Source organism: Calonectris borealis, chromosome 1, assembly GCF_964195595.1.
Source record: "Calonectris borealis chromosome 1, bCalBor7.hap1.2, whole genome shotgun sequence".
Taxonomy (NCBI): Eukaryota; Metazoa; Chordata; class Aves; order Procellariiformes; family Procellariidae; genus Calonectris; species Calonectris borealis.
This window is the reverse complement of record NC_134312.1, coordinates 614,835-627,367: the sequence shown is the minus strand read 5'-3', so window position 1 is coordinate 627,367 and position 12,533 is coordinate 614,835. Positions and strand designations below refer to the sequence as shown.

At 63.6% G+C, this 12,533-nt stretch overlaps 1 protein-coding gene across 6 annotated transcripts in view; it reads right to left on the bottom strand.

Annotated features, from left to right (window-relative positions):
• The window catches only part of SBF1 (SET binding factor 1), an 88,225-nt gene extending 79,776 nt beyond the window's left edge, over positions 1–8,449 (bottom strand). For all 6 annotated transcript variants that reach the window (XM_075141058.1, XM_075141064.1, XM_075141072.1 and 3 more), the window contains exon 1: positions 8,334–8,449. In XM_075141058.1, the coding sequence (XP_074997159.1) occupies positions 8,334–8,388 (55 nt within the window). In that variant the 5' untranslated portion in view covers positions 8,389–8,449. The remainder of the gene's footprint in view (positions 1–8,333) is intronic.
• Positions 8,450–12,533: the final 4,084 nt, after the last annotated feature.

The window sequence follows — 12,533 nt, the reverse complement described above, 5'->3', positions numbered from 1 at the left end:
TTCCTCCCCAAAAAAAACTTCCTTCTGCTTCATCTTGATCAAAAAGCATTTAGAAACATAAAAATAACGTGCAAGACTATCCAAATCTCAGCTACAAGGCAGCAGCAGCTGCCAAATATGCAGGCTGTTCCCTGCAAACCGACACGTGGCACTTTTGAGCCACACCGTAAACAAAAACCGATTTGAATCGGTGCGGGAGAAAGGCCTTTGCTGCTGGGAGACGAGGGGCCCTCACACACTGCTCCTCCATACGCCTGACCTCCACCGCTGCCCCTTCTCACCAGTAACTGCTGCCACCTTCACCAAACCCTCCCTGCCGCATTTTTTCCAGCTGCAAAACCGGAAGAGATGAACATGCTTTGGGTATCGGGAAGATACATTCCTAGAAGCAGGATGATCCCTGCCCCGAGGCACTTGCAGGCTCTCAATGTCTGGTTTGACATAACAAGAGTATTTAGTGGTCAAATCTTTACAGCCACAGAGAGGAAAAGACAAGGCCCCGAAGGCTTCATGCCACGATCACGGCGAGAGGTGGAGAAGAAGCTCCTCCAGCTCAGCCGTCCCTCCCCACCGCTCCTCTGACCCCCCCGGGCGTCTCGGGGTAACCGAACCGAAGGGGTTTTCATGGTGAACTTCTCCTCCTGCCCCGGCGCCGCAGCGGGAGCTCCCATGGGCAGCCCAGGGAACTCCAGGGCACATTTCTACCTCGGGCCAAGTCAGTTTTGTTTGTGTTTTTAGCATCCATAAAACTGCAGCTGCCTCTCAAGCCTAGCATCCCAGCACTAGAAATGGGAAAATGAAACTTGCTGCAAAGTCTTCAGATTCCTGCTCAAACCGAGATACATACGAGCTCAAGCAAGAGAAACGAAAAAGAAATTTGCAAAATTCTCACTGGCAGTAAACAAAATATTACTAACAGTTAAAGAATCTGCTTACAACATATGTTTTAGACTGATGCTTCCTCCTCACATTCACCCACCTTCCCGAAACCGTGACACAGGCGTTACCCAGCCATGCGAACACCAGCTACCCTCTCGGCGACGGTCACAACAACAGGAGTTTCTGGCAAGGAAATCCAGCCGGCCATGGGAGAGCCTCCTCACCAAGGGAGAGAAACAACTAGACCAGAGCATTAAAGCTTTCGTGCCAATTTATCCTGCATGGGTATTGCCCCAGGGCCAAAACGACTCAACCCACGCTGATATAAAATACATTTATTGCCCCACGAAAAAGGAGGATCACCCAAGATGGGGCAGAGAGAATTTTCCATCTTGTCTTAAGTGACATCACAGGTTTACAACCGGCAGAGGTGAGCCTGTGGAAAGCTTTACACCGAGATGCTTCTTGTGCCATATTTAGACCGTTTCAAAGCATCATCCCACTCAGTGACCTTTGGGAAACGGAGCTGCCGACCGCGCCAGACAGCCGCAGGGGCTCCAGCTGCCCCGGCACCTCCAGGAGAGGCTGCCGGTGCGTGCCGACCAAACCAAGCTCCGGCAGCCACAGGAAACAGCCACAGAAAGAGTTGCAGGGTAGGGAGAAGTGGTGGCGGGGAGAGAAGAGAGACCTCGCCGTTCCTGCGGTGGAGAACGGGCACCCGAGCAAGGCCCGGCGCCAGCCAGCACGCCATGGGCGCAGCCGCAGCTCGTGCGCAGGCTGGCGACAGGCTCACCGGACCCCGCAAGTGCCAGAAGGTTTCAGAAGCCGCGAGACGATCGCCCAGCAGCGCCCACGCAGGCGCTGGCGTGCCCATGACAGCAGCAGAAGACAGGCTGCGGCTCTGCTGCCGGGACGGCTGGAGCGCTCACACCTATGCACTACCAGCACCACGCTGCTGGCCCAGCAAGCAGGATGGACTTACGCAGCCCTGGAGAAACGGCAGCAGAGTCCACAGGGCACAAACAATGGCTTTCAGGGCCTGCCGCCTCATGAATCTTACGGTGACCACAGGATTAATCTCTCCTGATCTACAAAAGTACCTCAAGGAAACCGGAAGCGCTGAGACCTATCGAAGACAGGGCACTGCTGGACTACGCCCACCACCCTACCCATCGGACCTGGCGCTGGCTGAAGGAAGATCTAATCCCATGTCACTGTCAGGCAGCTGACCCCCTGGTGTTTGCTCCGCAGCACACACAGCTTCTCTTCCCGGGCAAAAGTTCAAAGAGAACGAGACAAGTATTAATAGAGCATCTGGGATCAGAGGAGCTGCAGTTCCCAGACCGACCAGTGCGGCTGGGATGTTGTGGCGTGGGGGCTGGCGGCTGCCAGGGGTAGGGTGACCCCCTTCGACAGGCATCCACACTGATGGCTGCAACATTCTCTCGCTTCGAGCAGCCAGGTAACTGGACAGAAGACAGGCAGCTTTGCACGTGGCGTGTTCAGGGATTACATCCTCTCTTTCCGAGGTCCCCTCTGCAAATATTTATATAGCAAGCAGAGCTCGCTGTTAGCAACCACTGGAGGCATTTCAAGGTATGGGGTTTTTTTGCTAGACGTGTGCATTACAAGAACCCAGTCTGAGTCAAACTGATGAGTCACTTGGCCAGGTCCACGCACGACAGAGTGAAGTGTATTTTTACTGCCAGTTAGAAATGCCTCCCACCAGCGAGAGCTGCATGGACATCTTGCAGCAGCAGAGAGCCTGGCACTCTCAGGCTGAGAATTGACTCAACGCACAGGTGGGACAGTAGCAGGACGAGCTGTGAGAGCTCTCCTCTGCCCAGCGGGTTCACTTCAGCTTCTCTGGCTTCCAGCGTTTGCTCCTCTCTCCAGGCATCGGCTCCAGCTGCGCCATGAAAGCCTGAGAGGCAGAGAGGAGCTGCGAGCACTCGGAGGAGCGCAGGGCGCATCACGCCTGCGTCCTCCTTCCTCCGACCGTCTGCATGGGGCCTGCGCGGCCAGAAGCTGCGTCAAAGACTTCACGGAAAGAGACAGCACCAAGCACAGAGGCAGTTTCCTCTCAACACCCACCCTCACCTCCCACAGAAGCTCAAAACCAGAACTAATGTGCCCAAACCCTAGCCCCGGCTGCGGGAGCAGTGAGGCACGCTGAAGGAGCTAAACGTGACAGCACAACACCCCGTTCTGCACAACTGCAAAGAAATACGGAAGATGCTGCAACCTCCCCAGCTCAGCCGAGGCCTCTGACCAGCCTCGCCAGTCTCCACACCAGCCCCTACCCCCTCGCCCCACACGAAAACCGGCACCCGTCCCGGGCTGTCCGGGCCTTGGGAAGCAGCAGCTATCCGATTTTTGGATCAGAAACACCAGGGCTGGGGAAGGCTGGACAGCTGCAAATTCGGACACAGCTAGAAACAGCAGCAGATCGTCAATGGCTTATTCAGAAATGCATGTATTCTAAATCCCCCTATTTTTGTTTGTTTGTTTGTTTTCTAAATCCCCACAGGGAAGGGGCCATGCCTCATTCAGTGCTCTGTACAGAAAACTCTAAGATAAACCCTTCATCCATGCTACGCATGTTTGAAAATGAGCTGTTCTGGACTCTCAGGCCACAGAGAAAAACCTCTCAGATCCCGAGGCAAAAGCAGCCAGAAGTCCTGGCTTTGCAATGCAGTCATTTGTCTGCATCAGCGATAAGAGCCAAGAGATTTAAAAACATCCATTTACAAAGAATAATGTGAGCAATCATGACACAATATGACAAACGCTCACATATGAAAAGACCCATTTCCCGCTGCCGGGGCGCATTTAGCTCCATACATTTACCCGGAGCCCCGGAAGCGCGCAGCCCCTCTCCCGACACAAGTGCACGGACGCAGGAGCTGGCTCGGTGCACAGCGGCCGTGGCTGCAGTCACAATCGACTGGGGCACGCGGACATCAGCGTCAGGCAGCCGCAGCTCCCGGTGAGACAGCTCGGCTCGCTGTAGCGTCGGTGCTCTGGAAGCAACCTCTGCAACCCAGCAGCTCAGCACATCCGAGCGCGGGTTGCAAAACTGGAGGAAAAGCGACTGGAAGCCTGCCTGACTGCCGGCCCAGCTCACAGTCGCACCGTGCAGCGGAGGATCTCACGCTGCACCGCAAAGACACCGGTTTCACAGCCAGACACCACGTTTCTTGAAAGAGTTAACGGTCCTTTTTCTCATCCTTCCAGATGAGAACACCAGCAGAGATGGTGCTTCCAGCGGTCACCGCGACTCTGCACCGCAAGCCTGTGACGGGGAGGACCGGGCCCCTTCGGGAAGGTAATGCTCTCACCAGGAGCAGATGCCGGCTGTGGACGTTGTGGACACGCCATACCCCACCATCGCAGCACCGAGCGCCTCCAGCCAGCCCCACGCTGGCTCCACCAAACCCCGCTTGCTGCGTCTTTCTCACTTTCGGTTTCTTCCCCACAAAACTGCGCTGAGCTACGTTAAAACCTTATGAGGACAGGCTGAGAGAGTTGGGGTTGTTCAGCCTGGAGAAGAGAAGTCTCTGGGGAGACCTTATTGTGGCCTTTCAGTGCTTGAAGGGGGCTTATAAGAAAGATGGGGACTCCTAAGAAAGACGGGGACACACCTTTTAGCAGGGCCTGTTGCAATATGACAAGGGGTAATGGTTTTAAACTAAAAGAGGGGAGATTCAGACTAGCTATAAGGAAGAAATTCTTTATTGTGAGGGTGGTGAGACACTGGCACAGGTTGCCCAGAGAGGTGGTAGATGCCCCATCCCTGGGAACATTGCAGGTCAGGTTGGACGGGGCTCTGGGCAACCTGATGTAGTTGAAGATGTCCCTGCCCACGGCAGGGGGGTTGGACTAGGTGACCTTTAAAGGTCCCTTCCAACCCAAACCATTCTACCTCCAGAGATGATGCAGAGCTGCCTCAGGTCCCACCACCCCAGCAGACTTTCCCCTTTCACCGTCCCCAACTGCAAACCCACCCCTGCCCAACCATCAATCCTACTGGCACGCGAACTCCTCAGCAGCCACAGCACCTCGTCGCATGCAAACACGTCTCTGCCGCACGCACCCGTCCAGGCCGCGGGCAGAGCAGAGCCCCCTCCCTGCCCGCACGAAGGGTCCCATCCAGCTCTCGTGCTGCTGAGCCCCCCGGGCTGCTGTGCGGATCCCCCCCACAGCGCTCAGCCCTGGTTTGTTTACAGCTGGCAGGGAGGTGCCGGCACGGCACAGCCGCGGCAGAGCAGCCTGCCGCCCAGGCTACGGCTCTGCCGAGACTAATCCAACCTGTAAAGCAATTAGTCACTTGCAGATGAGAGCGGCGTGCCCTTCCTCCAAATTTTATCTAAGCTCCCTGTAGGGAGGGGGAATGTGAAAGCAGAACAGCACGCGGGGGATAAGTCTTGCCATATTGATCCCCAAAACCAAATAACTGGCATCCGTCAATCTTCACATCCTTAGAGGATGGATCCTCGGGGGTGCTCGCGAGGGCTTGGCACGTCACTCAGACACACGTCTTACTTCAAACCGCCCGTCACACAGCTCGGGAGAGCACTCGGGCATCTGCAAACTGGGACAGGAAAGCTTTGCTTTAGCTGTCACTGCCAGAACAGACATTTACAGGGTGCTGGCCAGCGTCGTTCTCTGGGAGAGGGTGCCCCGACTCCTGGGACCTCATGGCAGCAAGGTCAGCTGTGACTGCGTTATCTCAGCAGCAAGGAGGCTCGGGCTCCCCATGGAAGCTCCCCATGGTGTCCTGGACACATCTCCTCCCACCTCGGAGCTTTGCCGTGCTCGAGGAAGACAGCTGCACATCTCCGGTCGACCGCCCCCGACAGAGGTGCCGAATTCTCTGCCCTGCCAGCAGCCAGGGGCAAAAAGCCCACCCGAGCTGTACAAAGCGAGTGGGTCACAGCCGCTTCCTAACACGGACAAACACCCTTGTCTGCGGCGGGGCCCCCGCCGCCCCGCGGCCGAGGTCTCCATCCACGGTCACGGGGAAGCAGCAGCCCCGCAGACCACGAGCGGCTCTGCTCAGCTGAAATACACCCTAGGAAAGTCCTGCAACTTTCAGCTGCATCGCTAATTAAAACAGGACTCTAGTCTAAAAGCACTCTGCTGGGAGCAGAGCTAATAAGACCGTAACTACGCCTTCTGGCTCGAGGGCCTCTCAAACCCGCGGCCAGCGGCTGAGGGCAGGTAGGTTCAGGGTAGACACAGACACGTTTTTACTGGGACAGCCACCACCAGACTGGTGCCGCAGCTAATGGCTGCTAAATGGCTTTCAAGTCAAGGCTGGATGTCTTGCCAAGGTCTGTACTAGCCCAGACACAAGGCAGTTCAGCTCAGTTCTGCGGCCTGTATGCTACAGATGAGAGTTAAAACAAAAAAAAAGTGAACATTTAAGTCAGAGGAATACAATTCATTAATTGTGAGCTCTTTCCTTTCTAACGTCCTACTGCTGGTAATCACTTCACTTCGGAGCGCTGTCCGTCTTCCCAAACAAGTCTCAGATGACACCGGGAAGATGCGTGGCACGTATCGTTCCCTTCTGAAACTCAGGTTTCCGAGTCTCGAGACAAGGGACACAAGACTAAAGTGCTCACCTGCTCTGTAAGCCCCACTGTACCCGACCAGTTACTAACTGCTACAAACCACAACCATTTTTATGCTGCAAATATCAGCCACAGCTCCCCGAGGGAGGCCGAGATGAGCAAGAAGGTGCAGAAGGAAATGCTCAGGGGCCCCAGAGACAGCACTCGGAAGCGAGGCAAAGACGGTACAACTGCAAAGCATCGCCCCAGCCTTCCATTTGCTCCCGGAGAGGCCGCTGCGTCTGCTCCAGACGGTGCAGCCTGGGCAGCCCACCTCCCGCAGCTCTCCCGGGCAGAGCCCGACCCGAGGGCGCCGGGGGGAGAGAGCAACTCCTTCCCGCTCCGACGATACAGGATGCTGGGACATGAGGGAAGAGGCCTGCAATAATAATAATAATAATAATAATAAACCACCACATGATCACACACTACTCGGAAAACACCAGAACTCTGATCCGGGCTGCCTGCTCTCCAGCCCGAATGCCTTCCCGAAACTGGACCTTTAGTGGAGCTGCACGCCGCGCCGCCCAGAGCTCCCGCCTTCTGCAGGGGCCCGCGCTGCAACTGGAGAGAGACAGGACCAGGGACGGGTGTTGGGATCCCCCCGCGTGCCAGCACCGAGCACTGCAAATGCTCGTACCCGTACGACCCCGCAGCCACTCTGTGTTAACTGAGCTCTCAGCAATTTCCCATAATAATCAAACCCACGGTTTAACAGGCACCGCCTGGAAAAGGATTCCCTCTCATCAGCTCTGAGCGCACACTTAAAACAATTCCAGCCAACAGCTTCTTCTCCTGTGGATGTGCAATTTGGGGAAGAGATGCTCCTGATGTGCGTTCTGCAAGAAAGTCCTCATTTTAGGTAAATTTAACCTCATTTATAATGCTGACAAAGCTCATTTTTACCACAACCAGCTAAGTGCAAGAGGGCAGAAGAAAGCATCACGGAAAGAGCCCCCAAACAAATAAAACCCCACGACCAACCGCAACGCCTGAAGATACGACCAGCCGTGGGCCGAGGACAGCGGGACCCGTGGTCCGGGAGCCCCGAGGCAGCGGTGTTAGCCAACAGCCAGCCCGGCACCGACCGGGCACGACGTCCCCGTCCAAGGGGGTTCTGCTCCACTCAGGGGGAGCCGGGCTTGGAGCAGCCCCCGCGCCGCACCCCAGCGAGCAGGGGCAGAAACCCCCCGCCCCAAACCAAGGCCGGCCGCCGCATCCAGAGCGGTGACGGCTCGACGATGGCGGGGTGGGGGGGGTAGCCTCTAAAATCCAGAAACGGTAACGGAGCAGAGCCACGCACAAACGATTCTGGCTGCCGGTGAACAGGCAGACGCACGTAAGCCCCGGGGACGGGGCAGCAGGAGCTGCACGCACCCAGCGCCGGTGCTTCTCCCCCGGCCTTGCTGCGAGGGGCTTCCCGGGGAGGCAACCAGCCCGGGGAAGCGGCCTGCGCCCTGCCCGGTGCTGCCCGCGGTCCCGCGCCCCGGGCCGGGCCGCCTCACGGGGCGGACGGGCGGGCAGCCCTGCCGGGCCCGGCCGGCTGAAGGACCCCGGCGGCCGCCCCCGCCCCGCGGCCCCCGCCCCCGCCGGGCTGCAGCGGCCGCCCCCGGCACCGGCCGCGCTCCCTCCCGCGGGCCCAGCCGGGCGCCCGCCACGTCGCGCGGGCGCGGTCCGCACCCCCGGCCCGGGCCCGCACCCCCGGCCGGCGCGGCCCCGCGTGGGCCCGTGCGTCCCCCTCCCCCCCACGCGTGGCGCCGCCCGCGCCCCTCCCCCGCGGCGGGTGACAGCGGTCGCGCCCCCGCCGGCCCCGCGCCGCCCCGCGCCGCCGCTCACCGCGCTTGCCGGGGTCGTAGCCCACGAGGACGAAGTAGTCGGCCAGGCGGGCCATGGCGGGGGCGGCGGCCGCTGCGCCGCGCTCACAGCCCCGCCGCCGCCGCCGCGCTCCCCGCCCGCCCGCGCGCCCCGCCGACCGCCGCCATCTTGGCCCCTCGCGCGGCCGGCCCGGCCCGCCCGCACTGCGCCTGCGCCGCCGTCGCCGCCGGGGGCGGGACGCCGCACCCCATTGGGCGCGCCGGGAGGGGCGGGGCGGGGCCCGGTGGGGGCGGGGCGCGGAGGGGGCGGGGCCGCGGCACGGGGGTTCCCCGGCTGCGACGGCCACGGGTGTGCGCGGACACGCGGGGACCCGCCGGGTGTGCACGAACCCGCCCGCGTGTGCATAGCCAGGCATGTGCGGGGACCCCCGGTGTGCAGAAACACGCATGTGCGGGGCCACGCGGGTGTGCAGACCCAGGCGTGTGCGGGGACCCCCGGTGTGCAGAAACACGCATGTGCGGGGCCACGCGGGTGTGCAGCGCCAGGCGTGTGCGGGGACCCCCGGTGTGCATGCATGCCCCCCCCGGGCGTGCACGGCCGCTCCGCTGTGCACAGCCACCCGTGTGCCCCCCCCGGTGTGCACGGCCCTGCGGTGTGCACGGGCCCCCCCCCCCCGCCGTGCACAGATCCCTCCCCGGTGCGCAGGGCCTCCCACCAGTGTGCACGCCCCCCGAAGTGTGCATGGACCCCCGGTGTGCACAGCCAGCCGTGTGCCCCGACCCCCCCGTGTGCCCGGACCCCCCCAGCTGTGCACGGCCCCCCCACGTGTGCACAGCCCCTGAGTGTGCACAGCCCCCCGGGTGTGCACGGCTCCCCAGGGGGCACAGCCCCCCTCACGTGTGTACGACCCCCCCATGACGCACGGCCCCCACTGGTGTGCAGAGCCCCACGGGAGGGACGGGGTCCCCCACAGCCCGGGAAGGGAGGGGACCCTGGGGCGCGGTGACCCTGTCCCTCGCAGCCGCCCGTGGGGTGCCGGGACACACGCCGGGGGGGGCTGTGCAGCCCCTCGTCCCCGCGGAGGGTGGGAGATGCCGCAGGGTTCGGGGCTCCCGTCAGGATGCAGTGCCGAGCCCGCACCGGTCCGGCCGGAGCGCGGCTCAGGCCTTCGGAGGGCCGGGGAGCAGCCCCGCAGTGCGGGCAGCGCCTGCCCAGCAGCAGGGCCCCGGGGCCGGGGCCGGGGCCGGTCCCCCCCGGGGCGCTGAGTCCGTCCGGGCCGCCCCTGGCCCCGGCAGCTCCCACCGGCACCCGGGGCCCGCGGCCTTCTGCAGCCGCCCCGGCACGAGCCCAGCTGCGGGGACAGGGCCGGGGGGACCCGGCGTGCCGGAGGTGCCGGTGGCGGCGTGCCCCGGCACAGCCCCGCGGTGCCACCGGCCTGAGAGCCGAAGCACCGGCCGCAGCGGCAGCTCCTACTTGCAGGTGGCCGTCCCGTCCCGTCCCGTCCCGTCCCGTCCCGTCCCGTCCCGTCCAAGGTAGCGGCCCCCGCTGCGCCCCGGAGCCCCCCTGGGCCGGGGCCGGGGCGCGTGGCCGGGGGTCCCGGGGCAGGACCCGCTGCACGGCTGCCCACGGCCGTGACCCTCCCGCGGTGAGCGGGGTCGGCGGGCACTCGCCGCGGCACGGGCGCTGCCGGAGCGGTGGATGATTCATCAGAGAAAATCCCTGTTCCCACTCCCACGCGGGAGCGGGACGTGGGGTGCGTGCGGGATGGGGGGGCAGCTCGGCACCGCCCGGCCTCGGCCCCCGAGCCGGGCACGCACTGCCCCTCCGGCCGACGGGCACCGGCGGAGGGAAGGTAGGAGCGGGTCAACTCTGCCCGCAGGCAGCTCCAGCCCGCAGGGTCCAGCTCTGCCAAACCCGGTGGGTAGCAGCGGCCGCGGAAGCCTCCCACCCCCCTCGCCCCTCGGCCAGCCCCCCTGCACCCACCGCTTAGGGGAGCAGTGGCAGCAGGGAACGGGGAACCCCCGAGGGCAGAGGGGACAGCGAAAAGGCAGTTGGGAGAGAGAAACGGGGTGCAGACCTAGGGCACGTAGAAAAAGTATCCTGCCCATCCCTTTGGGGGGGGTGCAGGGGCTGGGCCAGATCCTGTCAGACCCCACGGGTGGGGGTGCAGGGGCTGGGCTGGATCCCACAGGACCCATGGGCCGGGGTGCAGGGGCTGCGCTGGATCCCATGGGACCCACGGGCTGGGGTGCAGGGGCTGGGCTGGATCCCAGGGACCCCACAGGCGGGGGTGCAGGGGCTGGGCTGGATCCCAGGGATCCCACAGGTGGGGGTGCAGGGGCTGGGCTGGATCCCGCGGGACCCCACGGGCAGGGGCGCAGGGGCTGGGCTGGATCCCAGGGACCTCATGGGTGGGGATGCAGGGGCTGGGCTGGATCCCGCAGGACCCTACGGGTGGGGGTGCAGGGGCTGGGCGGGCTGGGCAGACTTCAGCAGTTGGCCTCTCCCCCTCCCCAGTGTCCCTGGGGTCCCCCCAGGCTGGGAGGGGTGCCTGGGGTGGTAGGTGCAGCCGGCCCTGGCAGCCCCCCATGGAGCGGGGTCCCTTCCGCACCCCCACTCCCCGGCTGGCACAGGCATGATGCAATCCTGCACGGCCCTTGCACCTCTTGCCGCCCGGGCATCACCGCCCGCCACGTGCTGGGGCATGTGCAGCTCCATGCCACGGGCACCGTCCCGGTCCCTGCCTCCCCGCCCTGGGCACCGCTACGGGGTCCCATCAGATCCCCGCTGCCAGTACCATCCCCAGCGCCACCGCCGCTCCTCCCGGGCCTTGTGCCACACCAGTGACAAGTGCTGCCAGTCACGCCGTGCGGGGCGGTGGGTGGGGGCACCCTCCCTGAGGGAAATCGTGTGAGCCCCAGTTTATAATGGGGGTGTCTGTGTTTTCCTCCCCTTCTCTACGGGTCCCCCGTTGGCTTTGCTTTCCGGTGCTGCAAGCTCACCGCTGCTCCCCCACATCCCCTGCCCCGCGGCCACAGCGGGCTGCCTCATGGGGCATGGGGACAGAGGCGGCTGGGCACCCTGGTCCTGGCCCAGGGCTGTGGGCCCCAGCCCCGGGGTGCTGGGGCGGGGGCGGCTGCAGGCCCAGGTGCTGGCCCGGCGGGAGGTGCTGTGCGCCCTGAGCCGTGCCATGCCAGGACAAGCTGCCGGGAATGGCTCCCCCACGCTGGGCCAGCACCCGCTCCCGCGCCGGGCGCAGCACCGTGCTGCTGTGCAGACCCCACCCCGGGACAGGGCCACGGTCCCACGGCATGGGGGCACGGGGGTATTCCCAGGGACACCGGGTCCCATGGTGCTGGGGCAGTGGGTGCCCGGTGGCACCGAACCACAGGCATCCCCATGCCGCCCAGCTCAGCGTGCCCGTGCCGCGCGCCCATGCCAGCGTCTCTCGGCTTCTTTCCAGGGCTTGTGCTGGGTTTGCCGCGACTCTCCCAGCCCCAGGGCTCCAACATCACCGTGCTGGGGGCTGCCTCCCCAATCCACGGGGCCGGGCAGGGGTCCAGCACGGGGGCGGCCGTCCCCATGTCCCCACATCCCCACGTCCCTGCATCCCTGTGTTCCCAGGCATGGAGCCAGGTGCTGCTGTGGGCAAACCCTCCTGCTCCGATGGCGGTGCCAGCCCTGCGGGGCTGCGGGGCTGCTGGGCACCTGCTAGCGCTGGAGCCACGGCCGGATCCCAGCCCAGACCCAGCTCAGAGGCAGCGAGGTCACCCCTGCAGCAGCCAGCAGACGAAGGGGAGATGCAGGTCAGGGCTCCGTGTGTGATCCTGTGGGATGGCGACGTGGGGCCACGTGCCGAGGCGGCTGTCTGACCACCGGCAGGGCGGCAGCCCGGGGACGGCTCTGGGGACAGGCAGCAGGAAGCTTCCCGCAGAGGGTGATGGCCAGGATGTGGGACCAGAGCGGTGCCGAAGGGTGGAAACGGGGAAATCGGGCTGAGCTGCCCTGGAAGCGCCCGAGGGTGAGATGTGCATGGGGTGCGTCTTGTCCTGTGCCAGCGAAGAAGGGGTGCAGGGCCGGCAGTGGCAATCGGCACCGGCAGGGATCAGCACCGGTGGTGATCAGCACTGGCAGTGATCGGTGCCGGCTGAGTGGGCCATGGTCTTGCCCACCCACGGGGCCGTGGTGGCAGTGGGTGGTGCGGGAGCAGGGGCTGCATGG